We start from the raw sequence: 25,054 nt of genomic DNA, 5'->3' as shown, positions 1-25,054 counted from the left end.
ATAGTTCTTACACAACAAAGACTATTCTTAAAAATAGAAAAAATCCTTTACACAAATCCAAAATAGTCCTAATAGAATTAAGAATAGCTTCTGCAAAATATGAAATACTTGTCACAAAGCACGAAAATTCTAACAACACCGAAAGTAGTTCTTACAGAATACAAAAGGTTCTAACAAAACCCGAAAATAGTTCTTAAAAAAAAACAAAAATTATTCTTACAAAATACAACAATATTTTAGACAAATCCAAAATAGTACTAACAGAATAAAAAATAGTTGTTGCAAAATTCAAAATACTTGTTGCAAAACAAAAAGATTTCTAACAACATCAAAAATAGTTCTTACAGAATATAAAAAGTTCAAACAAAATCTAAATTGTTTTTACGAAACCGAAATAATTCTTAAAAAATTAAAAAATTTCTAAGAAATCCAAAATATTTCTTACAAAACAATAAATTATTCTTAAAAAATACAAAAATACTTATCACAAATCCGAAATAGTTCTAACAGAGTAAAAAATACTTGTCGATTAAAATATTCAAATCAAGAAAATAAAAAAATACAGATGAAAAGATATTGAAAGAGATCAAATATTTTGCTAAAAGTAAGGAATGATGTTAAAAATTATGTGTCATCTAAAATACAGAGAGGGGGGTGCCTTCTGTTTAGAATGTACTATCTCTATGTTTTAAGTTTTAATTTTACAGGGGTACATCTATAAAACCATTTCAAAATGACCCCCCAACTATAATAAACTATGTACTGTCAATGACCAGCCATAGATTGCTACGAGGACAGCTGCATAATAAATTCTGGACCTGATGTAAATTGGAACTTGTTTGGTGGAATCGGAACGGTGGTATCAGGGAGCAGAAGTGGCGCAACCGAAACTAAGAGGACCAGAATCACTGAAACTGGGATTGGGACTGGAACCTGGGTTGGTGCTAGCAGATTCAGACCTGGAATCACTTTAAGTGGAGCCAAATACGGGGGAGTGGATTCGGGTATCATTTTATTACAAAAAATATTTTAAAATACCGTGGGGAGTGTAACATGATTGGTTGTAAAAACACAAATCAATTGACTAAACAGCAAATAACATGGGGCTTCTTATACATGCAAGCAAACACCCAGGAAAGCCCTATACACGCAAGCAAATAACTTTGGGAATTCCTATACATGCAAGCAAATAACATGGGAATTCCTATACACGCAAGCACATAACATGAGAATTCCTATACAAGCAAGCAAATAACATTGGAATTCCTATACATGCAAGCAAATAACATAGGAATTCCTATACACGCAATCAAATAACATTGGAATTCCTATTCATGCAAGCAAATAACATGGGAATTCATATACACGCAAGCAAATAACATGGGAATTCCTATACATGCAAGCAAATAAAATGGGACATCCTATACAAGCAAGCAAATAACATAGGAATTCCTATACATGCAAGCAAATAACAAGGGAATATCTATACCTGCAAGCAAATAACATGGGAATTCCTATACACGCAAGCAAATAACATGACCATTTCTTTTATTCAAATCCCAACCACAAATCAAGTTATCGTATATTGAACAACCTCTGATTGGCTCATAAAAAATGCCCACGTCAAACGACACATTCATTGTGCAATTCTTATCAAAAACAAAAAAGCTTTATACCCCTTTTTTCCAATGAGAGTTAGCTTTAGCAATGACACGCTCCTAACAAACTATTCTTGACTAAAGGCAATTGTCCAAAAAATCAATCACACAAGGACCGGTATTGCGTACTCGTTCCTCTTTGAAAGATGTATTGACCTCTAGATTAGAATTACCTACCAGAAAAAACGGAAGGTCATTGTAATAGGCAAATGACCCTGGTAACCCAATTACTTGAAAACCTACACACATATCTATGCCTCAGGCGTAGGTTTGCGTGTATGGTTGAAACTAATTGGGCGCTTACTACTTGCATATTCAATTTAAGTTTCACTCGTTTTAAGATTTATTTATTCATTTACATTAACATATATTGTATGTTTATTCGCATTGATTGTTATTTAATTTCTGTTCGTTTTAAGTTTCATTTATACTTTAATAGCAAAATATTTGTTTTCGTTTTAAGCTTGATTTTCATATTCAATCTAAGCATTATTGGCTTTAAGATCTATTTAGTCATTTATATCATTACTTGTTGTATGTTTTTTGCTATGATTAGTTATTTAATTTTTGTTTGTTTTGGGTTTCATTTATTCTTTAATAGTAATTTATGGTCGTTTTGAGTTTGAATAATAACAGGTATTTGTATCTCCTGAGCTTAAGTTTAAAATTTCGTTTAATTTTATTTGAAAAAATTATTTTTAGTAAAGTTTTCTTTTAATGATTTCTTGTTTTTTTTTGAGTTAAAGCATTATCAAGCTTTTATGGCCTTGGGGGGGCTGCATACTCTACGATTATTCTTTACTAAAAAACGTGGAACTAAAACTTTCAATTTAAATCGAATGAGGCTTTTTTCAAAGTCTATACGATTACCTCTTTGATAAAAACCTTATATATGAACAATAGACAGCTTGCATAACTGGTGGACAGTGATTGACAACAATGACTGGATTGAAAAAATAGCTCCAATAAGGGGGTTTAGACCATTTCACTTGATGACACAAAGGGATCACGACTGTTTGGAATTGACCTTAATAGGAATTTGTGTGCCAAAGCAATTTTGCAGCTATCACAGAGTATGTATTTTAACCTTATAGTTGGATAATTATAATAGATTTCCTATGAGTTCTTCCCATACAAAACCCCTTCCTATAAGTTATAAACCCCTCTTAACAAGTTATGCCCCAGGGCACTACATACAACGCCTACCCCCAGGCCCTGGTGGGCTTTGTCTACACCGGAGATTTTTGTTATCAGATTTTTGAACCATTTTAACAAAATGTCTGTCTAAAAATTTATATCTTATGCATTTAGGGCGTGAAGGAGGGAGAGGGACTTGTTGCCCTTCAATCTGTTTTGACTCTGAAAAAGTGAACAAGAACTTTCAATTTTCAATCATATGAGCCCTCTTTATAGTTTATACGAGCATCCCTTCCATAAGATATAATATGAAGGATTCGGAGAATCCTTAAATTACAACCCTTGCACTGAGGGCTTTGGGGGAGTTGTAATCCTCAAAGACCTAATTTCCAGAACTTAAAACTACGTTTAATAAAATGGCTGTCTTAAAATTTTTATTGGATGCGTTTGGGGAAAAGGTGGGCGTGAAAGAGGAGTTAGTTGCCCTCAAATCACTTTCGACTATTTAGAAGGGCACTAGCCTTTAGAATTTCCAATCGAATGAGCCTTTTTTGAAGTTTCTACGACACCGCCTTAAATAAAAAGCCTTATATGCCCCTAGGGCATAACTTAAAACCCTTGCCCTGATGGTTGTGGGGGATTTTCCTCCTCAAAATCATATTTTCTATCTGGAAATCAACTACGCTGAACAAAATGGCTATCTCAAAATTTTGATTGAATGTGTTTGGGGGAATGATGGGCGTAGTGGGGGGGGGCTAGTTGCCCCCCAATCACTTTCGACTATTAAAAAGGGCACTAGCCCTTTGAAATTCCAATTGAATTTGCCTGTTTTGAAGTTTCTACTACAACGCCTTCTATAAAAACCTTATATGCACCATGGCATAACTTAAAACTCTTGCCCTGAGGGTTGTGGAGGAGTGTCCTCCTCAAAAACATATTTTCTATCTGGAAATCAACTACTCTGAAAAAAATGGCTATCTCAAAAGTTTGATTGGATGTGTTTGGGGAAATGATTGGCGTGAGGGGGGGCTAGTTGCCCTCCAATCACTTTCGACTATTAAAAAGGGCACTAGCCCTTTAACTTCCAATCGAATGAGCCTGTTTTGAAATTTCTACGACAACGCCTTCTATAAAACCTTAAATGCCCCCAGGGCATAACTTAAAACCCTTGCCCTGAGGGTTGTGGGGGAGTGTCCTCCTCAAAAATATATTTTCAATCTGGAAATCAACTACGCTGAACTAAAATGGGTTTCTAAACATTTTGATTGGATGTGTTTGGGAAAATAATGGGCATAGGGGGGGGGGGGGCTAGTTCCCCACCAATAACTTTCTACTATTAAAAAGGGCACTAACCCTTTGAATTTACAATGGACTGAGCTTTTCTTGAAGTTTATATGACAATGACTTCTATAAAATACTTATATGCCCTCATGATATAAAGTAAAACCACTTCCATGAGGGTTGTGGGGGATTATCCTCCTCAAAAACATGTTTTATATCTGAGAATCAACTACGCTGTACAAAATGTCTATCTATAAATTTTTATTCGATGTGTTTGGGGTACTGAGGGGCGTGTGGGGGGGGGGCTAGTTTCCCTCAATTCACTTTTATCTATTAAAAAGGGCACTAGCCCTTTGAATTTACAATTGAATGAGCCAGTTTTGAAGTTTCTACGACAACACCTTCTATAAATACCTTATATGCCCCGAGGGCATAACTTAAAACTCTTGCCCTGAGGGTTGTGGGGGGAGTGTCCTCCTCAAAAACATATTTTCTATCTGGTAATCAACTACACTGAACAAAATGGCTATCTCAAAATTTTGATTGGATGGGTTTGGGGGAATAATGGGCGTTGGGGGGGCTAGTTGCCCTCTAATCACTTTCGTCTATTAAAAAGGGCAATAGCCCTTTAATTTCCAATCGAATGAGCCTTTTTTGAAGTTTCTACGACAACACCTTCTATAAAAACCGTATATGCCCCCAGGGCATAACTTAAAACCCTTGCCATGAGGGTTGTGGGGGAGTGTCCTCCTCAAAAATATATTTTCAAACTAGAAATCAACTACGCTGAACATAAATGACTATCTCAAAATTTTTATTGGATGTGTTTGGGGGAATGATGGGCGTAGGGAGGGGGGTTAGTTGACCTCCAATCACTTTTGACTATTAAAAAGGGCACTATCCCTTTGAATTTCCAATCAAATGAGCCTGTTTTGAAGTTTCTATGACAACGCCTTCAATAAAAACCTTATTTGCCCCCGGGGCATAACTTAAAACCCTTGCCCTGAGGGTTGTGGGGGATTGTCCTCCTCCAAAACATGTTTTCTATCTGAAAATCAACTACGCTGAACAAAATGACTATCTCAAAATTTTGATTGGATGTGTTTGGGGGAATGATGGGCGTGGGGAGGGGGGGTGGGGGCTAGTTGCCCTCCAATCACTTTCGACTATTAAAAAGGGCATTATCCCTTTGAATTTCCAATCGAATGAGCCTTTTTTGAAGTTTCTACGACAACGCCTTCTATAAAAACCTTATATGTCCCCAGGCCATATCTTAAAACCCTTGCCCTGAAAGTTCTGGGGGAGTGTCCTCCTCAAAATCATATTTTCTATCTGGAAATCAACTACGCTGAACAAAATGGCTATCTCAAAATTTTAATGGGATCTGTTCGGGGAACTGATGGGCGTGGGGGGGGGGGGCTAGTTGCACTCCAGTCACTTTCGACTATTAAAAAGGGCACTAGCCCTTTAATTTCCAATCGAATGAGCCTGTTTTGAAGTTTCTACGACAACTCCTTCTATAAAAATCTTATATGCCCCAGGGCATAACTTAAAACCCTTGCCCTGAGGGTTGTGGGGGAGTGTCCTCCTCAAAAATATGTTTTCTATCTGGAAATCAACTACATTGAACAAAATGGCTATCTAAAAATTTTGATTGGATGTGTTGGGGGAACTGATGGGCGGGGGGGGGAGGGGGCTAGTTACACTTAAATCCCTTTCGATTATTAAAAAGGGCACTAGCCCTTTAATTTCCAATCGAATGAGCGTGTTTTGAAGTTTCTACGACAACGCCTTCTATATATGCCCCGAGGGCATAACTTAAAACCCTTGCCCTGAGTGGTGTGGGGGAGTATCCTCCTCAAAAATATATTTTCTATTTGGAAATCAACTACGCTTAAAAAAATGGCTATAGAATAATTTTGATTGGATGTGTTTGGAGGAAGGATGGGCGTGGAGGGGGGGGCGAGTTGCCCTCCAATCATTTTTGACTATTAAAAAGGGCACTAGCCCTTTAATTTCCAATCGAATGAGCCTGTTTTGAAGTTTCTACGACAATACCTTCTATAAAAACCTTATGCCCCCAGGGCATAGCTTAAAACCCTTGCCCTGAGGGCTGTGGGGGAGTGTTCTCCTCAAAAATATATTTTCAATCTGAAAATCAACTACGCTGAACAAAAATGGCTATCTCAAAATTTTGATTGGATGTGTTTGGGGGAATGATGGGCGTAGGGGGGGGGGGGGCTAGTTGCCCTCCAAACACTTTTGACTATTAAAAAGGGCACTATCTCTTTGAATTTCCAATGGAATGAGCCTTTCTTGAAGTTTCTATGACAACGCCTTCAATAAAAACCTTATATGCCCCCAGGGCATAACTTAAAACCCTTGCCCTGATGGTTGTGGGGGATTGTCCTCCTCAAAAACATGATTTCTATGTAGAAATCAACAACGCTGAACAAAATGGTTATCTGAAAAATTTGATTGGATGTGTTTGGGGAACTGATGGGCGTGTGGGGGGGGGGGGGCTAGTTGCCCACCAAACACTTTCGACTATTAAAAATGGCACTAGCCCTTTGCATTTCCAATTGAATGTGCCTGTTTTGAAGTTTCTACTACAACACCTTCTATAAATACCTTATATTTCCCAAGGGCATAACTTAAGACTCTTGCCCTGAGGGTTGTGGGGGAGTGTCCCCCTCAAAAACATATTTTTATCTGGAAATCAACTGCACTGAACAAAATGGCTATCTCAAAAGTTTGATTGGATGTGTTTGGGGAAATGATGGGCGTGGGGGGGCTAGTTGCCCTCCAATCACTTTCGACTATTAAAAAGGGCACTAGCCCTTTAATTACCAATCGAATGATTCTGTTTTGAAGTTTCTACGAAAACGCCTTCTATAAAAACCTTATATGCCCCCAGGGCATAACTTAAAACCCTTGCCCTGAGGGTTGTGGGGGAGTGTCCTCCTCAAAAATATATTTTCAAACTAGAAATCAACTACGCTGAACATAAATGACTATCTCAAAATTTTTATTGGATGTGTTTGGGGGAATGATGGGCATAGGGAGGGGGGTTAGTTGCCCTCCAATCACTTTTGACTATTAAAAAGGGCACTATCCCTTTGAATTCCCAATCAAATGAGCCTGTTTTGAAGTTTCTATGACAACGCCTTCAATAAAAACCTTATTTGCCCCCAGGGCATAACTTAAAACCCTGGCCCTGAGGGTTGTGGGGGATTGTCCTCCTCCAAAACATGTTTTCTATCTGAAAATCAACTACGCTGAACAAAATGGCTATCTCAAAATTTTGATTGGATGTGTTTGGGGGAATGATGGGGGGGGGGGGGGGGAGGGGGAGCTAGTTACCCTCCAACCACTTTCGACAATTAAAAAGGGCACTATCTCTTTGAATTTTCAATCGAATGAGCCTTTTTTGAAGTTTCTACGACAACGTCTTCTATAAAAACCTTATATGCCCCCAGGGAATAATTTTCAACCCTTGCCCTGAGGGCTCTGGAAGAATGTCCTCCTCAAAAACGTATTTTCTATCTGGAAATCAACTACGCTGAACGAAATTGATATCTCGAAATTTTTATTGGATGTGTTTGGGGAAATGATGGGCGTGGGGGGGGGGCTAATTGCACTCCAATCACTCGACTATTAATAGGGGCACGAGCCCTTTAATTTCACATCGAATGAGCCTGTTTTGAAGGTTATACGACAACACCGTCTATAAAAATCTTATATGCCTCCAGGGCATAACTTAAAACCCTTGCCCTCAAGGCTGTGGGGGAGTGTCCTCCTCAAAAATATGTTTTCTCTCTGGAAATCAACTACGCTGAACAACATAGATGTCTGAAAATTTTGATTGGATGTTTTTGGGTAAATGTTGGGCGTGGGGGGGAGGGGGCTAGTTACACTTAAATCACTTTCGATTATTAAAAAGGGTACTAGCGCTTTGAATTTCCAATCGAATGAGCGTGTTTTGAAGTTTCTACGACAACGCCTTCTTATGCCCCCAGGGCATAACTTAAAAACTCTTTCCCTGAGGGTTTTGGGGGAGTATCCTCCTCAAAAACATTTTTTCTATCTGGAAATCAACTACGCTGAACAAAATGGCTATCTCAAAATTTTGATTGGATGTGTTTGGGGGATTGATGGGCGTGGGGGGGGGGGCTAGTTGGCCTCCAATCATTTTTGACTATTAAAAAGGGCACTAGCCCTTTGATTTCCAATCGAATGAGCCCGTTTTGAAGTTTCTACGACAATACCTTCTATAAAAACCTTATGCCCCCAGGGCATAGCTTAAAACCCTTGCCCTGAGGGTTGTGGGGGAGTGTCCTCCTCAAAAATATATTTTCTATCTGGAAATCAACTACGCTGAACAAAATGGCTATCTAAAAATTTTTATTAGATGTGTTTGAGGAAATGATGGGCGTGGGGGGAAGGGGGGCTAGTTACACTCCAATCACTTGCGACTATTAAAAAGGGCACTAGCTCTTTAATTTCGAACCAAATGAGCCTGTTTTGAAGTTTTTACGACAACGCCTTCTATAAAAACCTTAAATGCCCCCAGAGCATAACTTAAAACCCTTGCCCTATGGGTTGTGGGGGAGTATCCTGCTCAAAAATATATTTTCTATCTGGAAATCAACTACGCTGAACAAAATGGCTATCTCAAAATTTTGATTGGATGTGTTTGGGGAAATGATGGGCGTGGGGGGGGGGGGGTGGCTAGTTGCACTCCAATCACTTTCAACTATTAAAAAGGGCACTAGCCCTTTAATTTCCAATCGAATGAGCCTGTTTTGAAGTTTCTACGACAACGCCTTCTATAAAAACCTTATATGCCCCCATGGCAAAACTTAAAACCCTTGCCCTGATGGTTGTGGGGGACTTTCCTCCCCAAAAATATATTTTCTATCTGGAAATCAACTAAGCTGAACAAAATGGCTATCTCAAAATTTTGATTGGATGTGTTTGGGGGAATAATGGGCGTGGAGGGGGGGGGGGGCTAGTTGCCGTCCAATCACCTTCGACTATTAAAAAGGGCACTAGCTTTTTGAATTTCCAATCGAATTAGCCTTTTTTGAAGTTTCTAAGACAAAACCTTCTATAAAAACCTTATATGCCGCCAAGGCATAGCTTAAAACCCTTGCCCTGAGGCTTGTGGGGAAGTATTCTCCTAAAAAATATATTTTCTATGTGTAAATGAACTACGCTGAACAAACTGGCTATCTCACAATTTTGATTTGATGTTTTTGGGGGACTGATGGGCGTGGGGGAGGGGGAAATAGTTGCCCACCAATCCTTTTCGAATATTAAAAAGGGAACTAGAACTGTCAATTTCCAATCGAATGAGGCCCCTTTGAAGTTTCTACGACTACCCCTTCCGTATGAAGTGCCTCTGGGAGAAAAAAATAATAATAATAATAAAACATTGGAGCCGTATGGCCTTTACTATAGGCAACGCTACAGCGTTGCCTCTGAAAAAGGTCGTCTTTTTTTCCAAGAGGCACTTCATATGGAAGGGGATCGTCGTAGAAACTTCTAAGGGGGCTCATTCGATTGGAATCCAGAGTTCTAGTGCCCTTTTTAATATTCAAAAATGATTGGAGGGCAACTAGCCCCCTACCCCCCCCCACGCCCATCATTCCCCCAAACCCATCCAATCAAAATTTTGAGATAGCCATTTTGTTCAGCGTAGTTGATTTCCAGATAGAAAATATATTTTTGAGGAGGATACTCCCCCAAAACCCTCAGGACAAGGGTTTTAAGTTATGGCCTGGGGGCATATAAGGTTTTAATAGAAGGCGTTGTCGTAAAAACTTCAAAACAGGCTCATTCGATTGGAAATTAAAGAGCTAGTGCCCTTTTTAATAGTCGAAAGTGATTGGAGTTTAACTCGCCCCCCCCCCCCCCGCCCATCATTTCCCCAAACACATAAAATCAAAATTTTCAGATAGCCATTTTGTTCAGCGTAGTTGATTTCCAAATAGAAAATATGTTTTTGAGGAGGACACTCCCCCAGAACCTTCAGGGCAAGGGTTTTAAGATATGCCCTGGGGACATATAAGGATTTTATAGAAGGCGTTGTCGTAGAAACTTCAAAAAAGGCTCATTCGATTGGAAATTCAAAGGGATAGTGCCCATTTTTAATAGTCAAAAATGATTGGAGGGCGACTAGCCCCCCCCCCCACGCCCATCATTCCCCCAAACACATCCAATCAAAATTTTGTGATAGCCCTTTGGTTCAGCGTAGTTCATTTTCACATAGAAAAAATGTTTTTGATGAAGACAATCCACCAAAACCCTCAGGGCCAGGGTTTTAAGTTATGCCCTGGGGGCATATAAGTTTTTTATAGAGGGTGTTGTCATAGAAACTTCAAAACAGGCTCATTCGATTGGTAATTAAAGGGCTAGTGCCCTTTTTAATAGTCAAAAATGATTGGAGGCCAACTAGCCCCCCCCCCACGCCCATCATTCCCCCAAACACATCCAATCAATATTTAGAGATAGCCATTTTGTTCAGTGTAGTTGATTTCCAAATAGAAAATATATTTTTGAGGAGGATACTCCCCTACAACACTCAGGGCAAGGGTTTTAAGTTATACCCTGGGAGCTTATATAGAAGGCGTTGTCGTAGAAACTTCAAAACAGGCTCATTCGATTGGAAATTAAAGGGCTAGTGCCCCTTTTAATAGTCGAGTGATTGGAGTGCCATTAGCCCCCCCCCACACCCATCATTTCCAAAAACACATCCAATCAAAATTTTGAGATAGCCATGTTGTTCAGCGTTGTTGATTTTCAGATAGAAAATATGTTTTTGAGGAGGACACCAGAACCTTCAGGGCAAGGGTTTTAAGATATGCCCTGGGGGCATATAAGGTTTTTTATAGAAGGCGTTGTCGTAGAAACTTAAAAACAGGCTCATTCGATTGGAAATTAAAGGGCTAGTGCCCTTTTCAATAGTCGAAAGTGATTGGAGTGCAACTAGCCCCTCCCAGGCCAATCATTTCCCCAAACACATCCAATCAAAATTTTCAGATAACCATTTTGTTCAGCGTAGTTGATTTCCAGAGAGAAAACATATTTTAGAGGAAGACACTCCCCCACAACCCTCAGGGCAAGGGTTTTAAGTTATGACCTGGGGCCTATAAGATTTTTATAGAAGGCGTTGTCGTAGAAACTTCAAAAAAGTCTCATTCGATGTGAAATTAAAGGGTTAGTGCCATTTTTAATAGTCGAGTGATTGTAGTGCAATTAGCCCCCCCCCCCACCCCTCATTTCCCCAAACACATACCAACAAAATTTTGAGATAGCCATTTTGTTCAGCGTAGTTGATTTCCAGATAGAATATATCTTTTTGTGGAGGACACTCCCCCAGAACCTTCAGGGCAAGGGTATTAAGATATGCCCTGGGGGCATATAAGGTTTTTATAGAAGGCGTTGTCGTAGACACTTCAAAACAGGCTCATTAGATTGTAATTTAAAGGGCTAGTGCCCTTTTTAATAGTCGAAAGTGATTGGAGGGCAACTAGCCCCCGCCCACGCCCATCATTTCCCCAAACACATCCAATCAAACTTTTGATATAGCCATTTTGTTCAGTGTATCTGATTTCCAGATAGAAAATATGTTTTTGAGGAGGACACTCCCCCACAACCCTCAGGGCAAGAGTTTTAAGCTATGCCCTGGGGGCATATAAGGTTTTTATAGAACGTGTCGTCGTAGAAACTTCAAAACAGGCACATTCAATTGGAAATTCAAAGGGCTAGTGCCCTTTTTAATACTCTAAAATGTTTGGAGGGCAACTAGCCCCCCCCCCCCCACGCCCATGATTCCCCCAAACACATCCAATCAAAACTTTTAAATAACCATTTTGTTCAGCGTAGTTGATTTCCAGATAGAAAATATATTTTTGAGGAGGGCAATCCCCCACAACCCTATAATTGATGGGTTTTCAGTTATGCCCTGGGGGCATATAAGGGTTTTATAGAAGTCGGTGTCGTAGAAACTTCAATAAAGGCTCATTCGATTGGAAATTCCGAGGCCTAGGGCTCTTTGTAATATTCGAAAGTGATTTGAAGGCAACTAACCCCCCTCTCACGCCCACCTTTTCCCCAAACACATCCAATCACAATTTCAAGACAGCCATTTTATTAAATGTAGTTTTAAGTTCTGGAAATTATGTCTTTGAGGATTACAACTCCCCCAAAGCCCTCAGAACAAGGGTTTTAATTTAAGGATTCTCCGAATCCTTCATATTATTTCTTATGGAAGGGATGCTCGTATAAACTTTAGAGAGGGCTCACTTGATTGAAAATTGAAAGTTCTTGTTCACTTTTTAAGAGTCAAAAGAGATTGAAGGGCAACTAGCCCCTCTCCCTCCTCCACGACCCAAATGCATCAGATAAAAATTTTGAGATAGACATTTTGTTAAAACATTTCAAAGTTCTGAAAAGAAAAAACTCTGGTGTCAACACAGCCTACCCGGGCCCGGGGGTAGATGTTGTAAGTTATGCCCTGGGGCAAAACTTATTAAGGGGGGCTTATAACTCATGAGAAGGGGTGTTTTAAGGCAACAACACATAAGAAATTTATTATAATTATCCAATTATACGGTGAAAAAACATATTCCGATATAGATGCAAAATTGCTTTGGTACACAAATTCCTATTAAGGTCAATTCCAAACAGTCGTGATCCCTTTGTGTCAGCAAGTGAAATGGTCTACACACCCTAATCGGAGCTATTTTTTTAATCAATTCATTTTTGTCAATCGCTGTCCACAAGTTATGCAAGCTGTCTATTGTTCATATATAAGGTTTTTATCAAAGAGGTAATCGTATAGACTTTGAAAAAAGCCTCATTCGATTTAACTTGAAAGTTGTAGATCCGTTTTTTAAAGTCAAAAATAATCGGACAGCAAGCAACCCCCCCCCATGCCAAAAAAAACTTGAAACTTTTTGCAATCAAAAACGAACAAAAATTAATTAAAAAAAACATTCAGAAAAAGAAGCTCGCCAAAGAAAAGTAACGACCATTTTAAACTCCAGTAACTCAGACACAAATACCTGCTAAGTCTCAGCTTCATAATAGCCAAGAATTTCTATTAAAGAATAATTGAAACCCAAGACGAACAGAAATCAATTATGCGATCGTAGCAAAAAAAAAACAACATGCGACGCCGTAAATGACTATATAGATCTTAAAGCGAGTAATGCTTAGTTTTGAATATGAAAATCAAGCTTAAAACGAAAAAAAATAGTTTGCTATTAAAGTGTAAATGAAACTTAAAACGAACAGAAATTAAATAAACAATCAATGAGAACAAACATACAATATAAATTAATGTAAATGAATAAATAAATCTTAAAACGAGTGAAACTTAAATTGAATATGCAAATCAAGTTTGAATCGAATAAAAATAACTAGAAACAAGAGTTTGGGTATCTTATCACTGCAGAAGCCTAAAATCTACTCTGTCATTGGCGCTTTACTGAAAACGAATTAAATTAGAAATGTTTTCTTTTGTACTTAATATTGAAAATAAATATTAAAATTACAGTAAAATTTTGAACTGATGAGCTTTTAGCAATTAATATACTTATGCATCAAATATTCAGTTTAATTTATTAGTTCTATTCAATATTGGTCAAGACAAATATAGTTTCACTAAAAGCAAAATTTGGATACTGCCCCCTTCTTTAACTGTAAAAACCTAAAGCATTCTGCGTCATTGGTGCTTCACTGAAAACGAATTAATCATATATTAGAAATTTATTCTTTTCCAGTTCTTAAAGTATTGAAAATGAAAATAAAAATTACAGTGAAAAAAAATCTTGAACTGATGGATCTTTCAACAATTAATATCATTATATATCTAATATTCAATTTGATTTTGTTTATATTTTCCAAGACTGTTCAAGACTCATATAGTTTTGCCATTTTTTTTTAACTGCATTTCGATTTGAGCGGAGAGCTGCACCTCAAACTTTGTGGAACATGCATTTTCTTGCATGTAACACCAAAATAAAATAAATGTCAAGTTTCGGAGTGTTCCACCACTCGCAAGCAAGTGCCATTGGTATTTTGAATCCGCATGGTCAACTTAGGGGTAGAGGGTAGGCTAATTCTCGTAGCAGCCCCATTCCGTCGTGTTATGGTTCACATTTTCAACACCTGGCGTCCAGACTATCATATAATCTACCAAGCATACAACTACCACAAATCAGTATCAATAAATAAATGAAACCCAAAACGAACAAAAATTAAAATAAATATTAGAGTCAAACTCAAAATGAGCATAAATTAATGTGAGTAGGGTTCAAAACCCCTATGCTTTCTAGAAGCCAGAATATAATTTGTACTTTACTGAAAAAAATTCAAATGAGTTTAATGAAAAAAAATTTGCATTGTCAATTTAATATACATATGCTGATATTTATTCCCTAGATCTTAATTAATTTTTGATTTCTTAAAGTTACAAAAGGGAAAATATTTCAAAGATTTGTTTTCAGTAAAGCGCCAATGACGCAGTAGGTTTTAGGCTTCTGCAGTGATACGATACCCAAACTCTTGTTTGTAGCTATTTTTATTCGATTCAAACTTGATTTGTATATTAAATTTAAGTTTCACTCGTTTTAAGATTTATTTACTCATTTACATTAATATATATTGTATGTTTGTTCGCATTGATTGTTTATTTAATTTCTGTTCGTTTTAAGTTTCATTTATGCTTCAATAGCAACATATTCTTTTTCTTTTTAAGCTTGATTTTGATATTCAATCGAAGGATTACTTGGTTTAAGATCTATTTATTCATCTTTATTTTTACTAGTTATATGTTTTTGGCTATGATTTTTTGCTTAATTTCTTTTCTTTTTGGGTTTCATTTATTCCTTAATAGTAATTTCTAGTTGTTTTGAGTTTAAATTTTATAAGGTATTTTTATCTCCTGAGCTTAATTTTAAAATGGCCTTTGCTTTTCTCGGAAAAACTTATTTTTCGGAAAGTTTTTTTTTAATTAATGACGGATAAAAAACCATGGTAGTAACTTCAGCATGTCTTTTATGAGATGACAATTTACTAATAAAAGAAGACGTCAGTGCAGCATTCATGTCATACTATATGTAAGGGAGCAGTTTTTCAAGATGAGAGAAAAGAGCTAAAAACCTCCTGTTGATCCATTGATTATCTTAGAGGTCACAATTCATGGCATTTTGATCTACTACTACTACTGCTAAAAACTCACCGCAGCACCAAAGTTTTTTTTTAATTAATGACGGATAAAAAACCATGGTAGTAACTTCAGCATGTCTTTTATGAGATGACAATTTACTAATAAAAGAAGACGTCAGTGCAGCATTCATGTCATACTATATGTAAGGGAGCAGTTTTTCAAGATGAGAGAAAAGAGCTAAAAACCTCCTGTTGATCCATTGATTATCTTAGAGGTCACAATTCATGGCATTTTGATCTACTACTACTACTGCTAAAAACTCACCGCAGCACCAAAGTTTTTTTTTAATTAATGACGGATAAAAAACCATGGTAGTAACTTCAGCATGTCTTTTATGAGATGACAATTTACTAATAAAAGAAGACGTCAGTGCAGCATTCATGTCATACTATATGTAAGGGAGCAGTTTTTCAAGATGAGAGAAAAGAGCTAAAAACCTCCTGTTGATCCATTGATTATCTTAGAGGTCACAATTCATGGCATTTTGATCTACTACTACTACTGCTAAAAACTCACCGCAGCACCAAAGTTTTTTTTTAATTAATGACGGATAAAAAACCATGGTAGTAACTTCAGCATGTCTTTTATGAGATGACAATTTATTAATAAATGCATATGTCAGTGCAGCATTCATGTCATACTATATGTAAGGGAGCAGCTTTTCAAGATGAGAGAAAGGAGCTAAAAACCTCCTGTTGATCCATTGATTATCTTAGAGGTCGCAATTCCTGACATTTAGATCCTCTTGAACAAAATTGGTGTTTATAGTGCACTACTACTACTACTAACATCTCACCGCAGCATCAAGCAGCCTCTTGCCAACACAGCTACGCACTCTACTCTTCCATCCTAATATATTCAAAGCCTCTTTACATGCTCCCAGTAGGTTCACATTTCGCTTAAATCTTTTTTTACAACATCTTCCCACCCCAACCGCGGAAAACCTGCTTTCTGTTTAGCACCTGATGGTTGGCTTAAAAGGAATATCTTCGGCAATCGGTCATTCTTCATGCACAGAACTTGCCCAAGCCATCTCAACCTTTCTCTTATTATAGTCTTAGAAAGCAGGATTGAACCAGACTTTTTGTACAGCCTACTGTTTGAAATACAGTCAGTCAACCGGATACCCAAAAAAAAACAGAGGCAATTTCTGAACCATATTTGACCACTGTCATTCTTGTAGCTACCAATATTCTAATCTTGGTTTGCATACTTATTTTCCTATTCTTCCAAACTTTTTTCAACTGAGAAAAAACACCCTGAGACTTGGCTATTCTACTTTTATATCTTCACTGCTTCCACCGTCTTTACTAATAATACTAACAAGGTAAAAGAAGCTGTCCACTTGATCCATCTTTTTGTTATCCAACGTAACCTTTTCATCTTCAGTTATTCGTGGCCAAGGCGACTTAGTCGCTTTAAAGAGATGTATATTTTTATCTAATATCGGAAAAAAAAATATTAAATGCAACATTTACTCTTGTTTCTTATTTTTCTCATTTCTAATTGTTCAATTTCACAATAGTTAATTTCTCTGTGAATTCTCAGTTTTTATCTTTGAAGATCAAAATGACATACTGAAATAACAAGGCTTTCGTTAAAATGGCAAGACTCAATTGTACAATCACGATGTGTAGTGCCTATTCTCAGTGTATGCATTAACAAATTAAAGCAAGTTCAAGCTATTCAAAAATTTGGTTTGACTTGGAATTATAGTGAACACTCCAATACTAACATATAAATACCTTGACAGTATCCATCAATGGTGGAATTGAAAGAAACTTCTTGTTTTGCCTTTCTATTGCTTCTCTTGCATTCATTATCAGTAAATTTAAATCCAGTAATATCCTCAGAAAGATGATTCTCCACAATTACATGTTCCTTTATATCATTAACATTCGAGATGGCAGGGGTACAAGACTTGTGGGTTTTATATTTATCTCCCTCATCAACTTCCTCCTTCAGAATTTCGAAGAGCGACTCAAATTCGTCGACGATTTATCATTTGTCCTCAAATACCTCGTGAGAGAAGGTGCAATCGAACGTCAGTTCAGCGAGACCCTTCTGGCATCCTTCTCTGAGGACTGTGAACGTTACAAGCTGATACTGAATGCAGATAAATCAATGATCCTCAGGTTTTGCCCCTTAAAACGTGATTTGGAATTTCCACAAGTCCCTTTCCCTGTTGTTCCATCTGCAAAAATCCTCGGAGTCACATTATCGATGGACTGCACATTCACCGAACACGTGGAGAAAGTTATAAAGGCTGGCAATGCATCACTTCAGACCCTAGTCCTGATGCGCAGGTTTGGCTGCGACACTCAAAGGCAAAAAATTGCTGATGTTACGTAGATGAGAACTCTACTCAAAGGCGCCGTTGCTGTATGAGGACTTTTGACCAAAGCAACGACTACCTTTGCAATGACCTTTCATCTTTGCAGAAGCGAGCAATTAACACGATCGTTGCTAAAAGACATGGTGACAACAACTAACGTTTGCAAGAACTGAACATTGAATCTCTCAGCGATAGACGATTATCACTGATTATGTCCCTCGGCAAGTCACTGCTATCTTCGCCCCATCATAGACTGATCCTCCCACCTGATGCTCCTGTTAACCAAAGAACCAGATCCCAGTCGAAGCTACAACCCCCGGTCTGCAGGACCAACCGCTACAAAAACACGTTTGTCCACTTTTTCGTAGAAGCATACAACAAGACTTAGTGTTATCTGTATTCACGTGTTAGTGTTCTTATAGTGTTATTATAGTGTTATTTGTATTTTATTTTTTTCCATATTGTTGTAAAGACGACATAAATTAGCCATGGCTGTTCGCTGTTCGATCTTAATAAACCTATGTCTATGTCTTCCATCCTAATATATTCAAAGCCTCTTTACATCCTCCCAGTAAGTTCACATTTCCCTTAAATCTTTCTTTACAACATCTTCCCACCCCAACCGCGAAAAACCTGCTTTCTGTTTAGCACCAGATGGTTGGCTGAAAAGGAATATCTTCGGCAATCTGTCATCCTTCATGCACAGAACTTGCCTTAGCCATCTCAACCATTCTCTTATTATAGCCCTAGAAAGCGGTATTGAACCAGACTTTTTGTACAACCTACTGTTTGAAATACGGTCAGTCAACCGGATACCCAAAAAAAACCGGAGGCAATTTCTGAACCATATTTGACCACTGTCATTCTTGTAGCTACCAATATTCTAATCTTGGTTTGCATACTTATTTTCCTATTCTTCCAAACTTTTTTCAACTGTGAAAAAAACACCCTGAGACTTGAGCTATTCTACTTTTACATCTTCACTGCTTCCACCGTCTTTACTAATAAGACTATCTAGGTAAAAGAAGCTGTCCACTTGATCCATCTTTTTGTTATCCAACGTAACCTTTTCATCTTCAGTTATTCGTGGCCAAGGCGACTTAGTCGCTTTAAAGAGATGTATATTTTTATCTAATATCGGAAAAAAAAATATTAAATGCAACATTTACTCTTGTTTCTTATTTTTCTCATTTCTAATTGTTCAATTTCACAATAGTTAATTTCTCTGTGAATTCTCAGTTTTTATCTTTGAAGATCAAAATGACATACTGAAATAACAAGGCTTTCGTTAAAATGGCAAGACTCAATTGTACAATCACGATGTGCAGTGCCTATTCTCAGTGTATGCATTAGCATGTTAAAGCAAGTTTAAGCTATTCAAAAATTTGGGTTCACTTGGAATTATAGTGAACACTACAATACTAACATATAAATACCTTGACAGTATCCATCAATGGTGGAATTGAAAAATACTTCCGATTTTGCCTTTTCATTGCTTCTCGTGCATTTATTAGCAGTAAGTTTTAATCCAGTAATATCCTCAGAAAGATGTCTCATTACAATTACATGTTCCTTTATATCATTAACATTCGGACACAAACAGATGGGACATTTCTTATTTTTATCAGCTTCATGTTCTATGTAATGAATGGCAAAATCTGAATAGTTATTTATTTCTTTACGACAAATTTCACAGTTAAATGACGACCCTGTTTCACAGTTTGTAGAATTATGCAGTTGTAAGAAATAAAAAGAATTTTCAATCTTTCCACAAGCACTGCACCGCCATTTACCACAGCAGTTTTCTTTAATAGTGCGTTTTGTTAGCTTTTCTATTTCAACAGTTGTTTTTAAATAAATTTTTCTATGTAGTTTAGAATTGTTGTACACACTGGTCAGACAAATAGTATCACCTGTGCTTGACAAGTCTTTAACAAGTCCACCACGTTTCTTCTTAGAACGACCATTACGGAAAGAACCTAGAAGAACAGAGAAAAATGTCAGGTAGTTGACTTATGAGTCAATAGTGATTATTGATATTTCAAGCAATCAGATTCCAGGTGAGAAAGGTACAGAGTATAAAATAGTGTTCTCAATAAGTGCAATAAACTATCGATAAATAGGTGCAATAAAATATTTGGATTCTAGAGGTAAGTTTGTTTCTTAGCTTTCTGAATAAAGTATTTTTTTAATCTAGATATTTACTAAAAATTAATCCCTAGTTTTTAAGATCTAAAGATGGATACATTTTAGCTATTTTTGGATGATCAGGGGACACATTCCTGGACAAAATATTGACAACCATGGTCGTCACTTGTTGGAAACCTTTCACAAGAGAAAGGTTACATTGAATATTGCCACTTGTTTAAACCATTGCAGGGTGTGGTGTACTGGCTTCCATGTCTTACACCATGTAAAAATTCATTTTGTATTTCAAGACATTTATTCAATAATTGTAGAAACCCAAGTCAACTGAAATGGAAAGGTGAGTTAGAATATCTGAAGTGATATTCTAATATTTATGGGACATAAATAAGACAGAAAAAAGAGATCTTATGCCCCCCCCCCCTCTTCGTCAAAAACTCATATCAATTCAAACGGAAACAAAAATGGTGCACTAGAATTTTTTTTTTTACTTGAAGAAACATTTGAATTAAAATTCGTAAGACACAAAGGAGTAACCTTTGGTAGGAGGCGAGGGGGGGGGATCAGGAAGCCTTTCCAGAGAAGTATGAGCAGATGTCCTTAGAAAGTGTGCTCATTAGCCGTAAAATTTACAGGAGATCCTGTGAAAAATCATAAGCAGGAGAAATTTCCAATAGTTCTTTCCTTTTTGTGTGGTTCACCAGCAAACCAATAGTGGTTTCTTTATCCAATAAAATCTTATTTATTCTAATTGACTAAAAATTAATGAAGCACATTTTGCTATTGTTACATGTATGGCAAAAAATATACATTATCGTAGGAAATAAGAAAATATGATACTAAATGATGGTAAATGCCGAACATTTTCCGGTCGACGATATTGGCATCGCTTTCGGTTGACTCTGTCGACCACAAAATTCTTTTTTCGAGGGTATTCATAGTTTACAATGCTCCTTTGTGACCTTCTTAGAAAATCCTTTACATCATACCCAGATTATGACTCCATAATGCACTCCACTTGACCTATCCCCACATACTTTGCAGGGAATGATTTCAATTTGGGCTAAAACCCAAAAGGAACTTATCAGAAAAATAATCACAGTTGGAAAAAAAAAATCAAATAAACACCAGGATAAAAGACACATCAATGTAATAGATTTGAATCGGATGGTATATTTACAGAAGGTCATTAAATCCCCTCCAGCCTGACCTCAAGTTTATTATATGACAATTCTGAGATACAGGGACATATTTAAATTTCATACTATGCTAACTATAGAACCTTTTCACGAAACCTGGGGCACTCTACTTTGTATACACATAAGTGGACAAACCTTTGGAATGTACACAATATCCATCTAGCAATTTGTTATAAAAATTGTATTCGTTTACAGTGCTGCCAAAGGAACACTGTTGGCGTTTTTTATATATATTCTTTTCCTCCCTGAGCGATACCTGAACACTTGGAAGTCGGAAACGACCTCTTTTAAAAAAAGAAGCGGTTTTTGCAATTTTTTTTTTATTATTAATAGCTTGTTAATGTTCATTTTATCGTTTTCTTGACAAAATGCTGATTTGAAAACCGTACAGTTTGGCGAAGGAAAATAATTTTTTTTGTTAGGATATGGCTATTTCAGGAAAATATTTGAACACCTCCAGTCAGGGGCGTAGCTCCAGCATTTTTACTGGGGGATAGAGGGGGTTCAAATTCGGCTAGTCAATGGGCATGGGTCATCCTTAGGGGGAAAGCAGGAGCGGTTCTGGCCTCTTCAATTTGCTTACACTTAAAGTAAGTATTATCTTGTAACCATTAGAGTAAAAATTAAACTTATCCGCAAACAACATCAATCGCGTGTTAATTAAAAGATAAAAGGAATTTTAATTTTTTTTTCCAATATTTCATCATGACGTCAAAACAGGGCCTTGCGAGATTTAATTTCATCAGGATGTTTGTCATTAAATAATTCAATGGTTAAACAGGGAAGAGAAACCGCTAATTCAAGAGTAATATAGAGTTGAAAAGCCACTCATCAGCGTTATGTTATAAGCCTCAGAAGAAAAAATTGCAAAAATCGTTGCATGATCCTGGTTTAAATAAGTCAAAACATGCCTTCCTTTGTTTTGGAATGAAAAGGGGCCAAATACTTTAAAAAAAGAAAAGAGGGTATATCATCAGGGGTAATAAGCTCAGGAGAAAATATACACCGTTAGAGAAGCTATTAGACAGCCTTGCAAACACGTTTTTTAAATAAAATTTTAAATGATCCCTTTACCTCCAAGTGTCTACACATTGCTGATAATTTTCAATGTTATTTTTCTTTTGTCTTCGCTTCTCAGTAATGTATTCTGAAATTTTGAGCTTTGAAACAATATTCAGGAGAAGAACAAAAAGAAAAGCTTAAATAACGATGTTAACCCCCCCCCCTTTTTTTCTTAGTTTAAAACAGACTCTAGATAACAGCTGACACCTAGGATCGTCTTCTTCTTTTTTTTTAAGGAAATTTTCAATAATTTCTTGACCAAGCTACTTAATTTAGTGATTTTACGTTAATTAATTTACATTATTCTGTTAAGCCTTCTGAAAGCATCTCCAAGCCTTTTCCCTATATTCTTCACACAATACAAAAATTACAATTCCCTGAAAGAAAAAATCAGGTCAAGTTTCACAAAGACTGAGACCAAGAAAGCCAAAATATCAGTTTATGCTTTATTTGAAAAAAAAAAAAATTAGCCTAATGTAAAACAAACTAGAGGATGGAAAGGCTTTTGCCTTCTTTCTGTTTGAAAGCATACCTTTTTCCTTTAATGCGAAAGAGCCAAAGAGAGCCTGAGATGAGTTGCAAGAACTGCTCTCAGGAGTGTCCAAACCATAGGATAAATGATACAAATTTGAAACTATAATGGGCTGATCATTCTCAATTTGCAAAGGATCCCCAATTTCTAAAAGATAAAGCAATTGAACGACAAGACAGCACTACTGAACATATGGCAAGACAAAACGCGCAGTAAGCTATGCAATGAACCCTTTGTTTTATTCCCTAAAAGTAGAAGCCTTTGCTTGAAAATTGCCTTGTACACTTTGCTTAGGCTTTTATTGTAAATTCCAAAATTTTTAAGAAATAAAAATACTGAAAAATCTTAAATAGCTGACCAGCCAAGTTTCAACATTGCCATGGGAAATGTTTCTTTTAAGTTGTTGCAAACTCATATTTTGGCAGGTTTTTGTTTATGTATTTTGCTTATACTGAAATTGTACAATGTAACAACTTAACAACTTAACAACTCGTAACAACTTATGCATTTGTTTTTTCTCTATAAGTGTAAAAAAATATTTGATTTGAACATTTTTGATGCTGTTTTACACTATGCAAATCCTGTTTTACTGCAAAAAACGGGTAGCAGAGGAGATAGCTATGAACTGCTATGTCGTTGAGAGGCTTGTTTTAATGTTCTGATCACTGTTCAGTTGGTTCAATCTTGATTAGGCTAAATCTAGAATGGATGGCGTAATACCAGGGTCAACTGTACAAGCAACGACAATTTTTGAAGAATTTTTAGCTTAAAACTGCCAGCAGTTTTATGGCTAAAAACATTTACTGACTAAATCTGCTGACAAACTATTTTAGCTATAAGCATTAGATGGCAACTCTGCTAGATGCTACATGGGAAGAATAAAAAAATTTTCAAATTTAATTAAATTTGCATGAGTTTTTTCTGACAAAATCTACCATTTTCTGGAAAATTTCACTAAGCCATGAAAGTTTATTTTCTCTTAGTATAGAGTAGTCTTTAGGTTAGAATATTAGGTAAAAATAGTCTTTAGGGCCGTTTTGTTCTTAATCTTTTTTTAATGATGAATTGTGCAATAATTACTTCGGCAGCCTAGTTAACTTACTCATTTTACGTTAATTAATTAAAATTATTTTGTTAAGTCTTCTCGGAGCATTGAGAGATTCAGAAAATTTGCCCTATATTCTTCACACATTACAAAAATTAAAATTACGTTACTTCTTAAAAATTAAAATTACGTTACATATCAAGCAGTTAATGCTTCATACGATAAAAAAAATTAGCCTAATATAAAATTAACAGATTGAAAAGGCTTTTGCATTGTTTCTGTTTGAAAGCATACCTTCTTCTTTTAACGTGAAAGAGCCAACCAGAGTCTGAAATGACTTACAAGAACTGCTCTCAGGAGTGTCCAAACCATAGGATGAATGGCACAAGTTTGAAACTTTCAAGGGTTCATCATTCTTAATTTGTAAAGGATCTGCAATTTCTGAAAAATAAACTGATTAAATGACACAAAAAAAACACGACCGAACAGATGGCAAGACAAAACGTGTAGCAAACTATGCAATGAACCCTTTGTAGCATTCTCTCAAAAGAGGAGCCTTGGCTTGAAAATTGCCTCGTACACCATGCTTGGGCTTTTATCGCAAATTAATAGTATGGCCAGCCATATCAATAGGGCTTTTGGTAAGAAACTTCAGACCAATTTCCTTAAGATTCAGGTGGCTATGATCTCTGAAAACTAAAGTAAGAGCTGTGAAAATGGTCCAGTTCTTAACAGCCCAAGACTGAAAATTTCAACACCCGATAAGTTTTTGATGACCTTGACGAATGCACTACGTTGTCAGCATCCCCTTTCTGAACGGCTCCGTGCCAAACGACGCAAACAGAGTTACGTCCAGAAGTGCAAATTATGTTCTGGTCTTGAGAGGGCATGGGGGTTATCACCTCTTCTCATTTTGATTTATGCTCATTTCAAGCTTGACTCAGTTATTTATTTTAATTTCTATTCGTTTTGGGTTTCACTTATTTACTGATAGTGAATTGTGGTAGTTTTACGCTTGAAAAAAGTATTTGGCTTTATTTATGCTCATTTTTTGTTTAATGGACCTCTTATTTTTCTTTGATTTACATAATTTTGTTGAAAAAATGTTTTAAATCAATTTCTGTTGTTTTTATTGACATTGTCTTTTTCAAGGAAAAAGACAATGATATTTTATATCTTTACAGTTTTTTCTCTACAAGAATCCATAGTTTGGCTTTCCTATTTGTATTCTGGAGAAAATTGTTCCACGATTTTTAACAACACACATCCTTTTCAAAATCTGGACACGATTAGTATTGTTTAATTCAGTTTTATACCTCCTTAATTTGACCTGAAAATAAAATTTAATACCATTCCCACAAATCTCTATCTATGCTCTTTGACAACCTGGATACACTTACACTCTTTTGATTAAGTTAAAT

The 25,054-nt window shown here is 36.6% G+C and overlaps 1 protein-coding gene and 1 pseudogene across 2 annotated transcripts in view; one reads left to right on the top strand and one right to left on the bottom strand.

Annotated features, from left to right (window-relative positions):
• Positions 1–25,054, top strand: part of LOC148952914 (uncharacterized) — a 383,133-nt pseudogene that overhangs the window by 112,837 nt on the left and 245,242 nt on the right. The window lies entirely within an intron of this gene.
• LOC148952916 (uncharacterized) overlaps positions 1–25,054 on the bottom strand; it is an 87,778-nt gene that overhangs the window by 42,878 nt on the left and 19,846 nt on the right. Inside the window, exons 3-5 of the mRNA XM_089088172.1 lie at positions 23,928–24,074; positions 22,589–22,735; positions 19,087–19,629 (exon numbers count right to left, since the gene is read on the bottom strand). Of these exons, the coding sequence (XP_088944298.1) occupies positions 19,087–19,629; positions 22,589–22,735; positions 23,928–24,074 (837 nt within the window). The remainder of the gene's footprint in view (positions 1–19,086; positions 19,630–22,588; positions 22,736–23,927; positions 24,075–25,054) is intronic.

Source organism: Artemia sp. Qi Xiang Cuo, chromosome 4 (assembly GCF_049724085.1).
Source record: "Artemia sp. Qi Xiang Cuo chromosome 4, ASM4972408v1, whole genome shotgun sequence".
Lineage (NCBI taxonomy): Eukaryota > Metazoa > Arthropoda > Branchiopoda > Anostraca > Artemiidae > Artemia > Artemia sp. Qi Xiang Cuo.
This window is presented reverse-complemented; position numbering and strand designations above follow the sequence as displayed.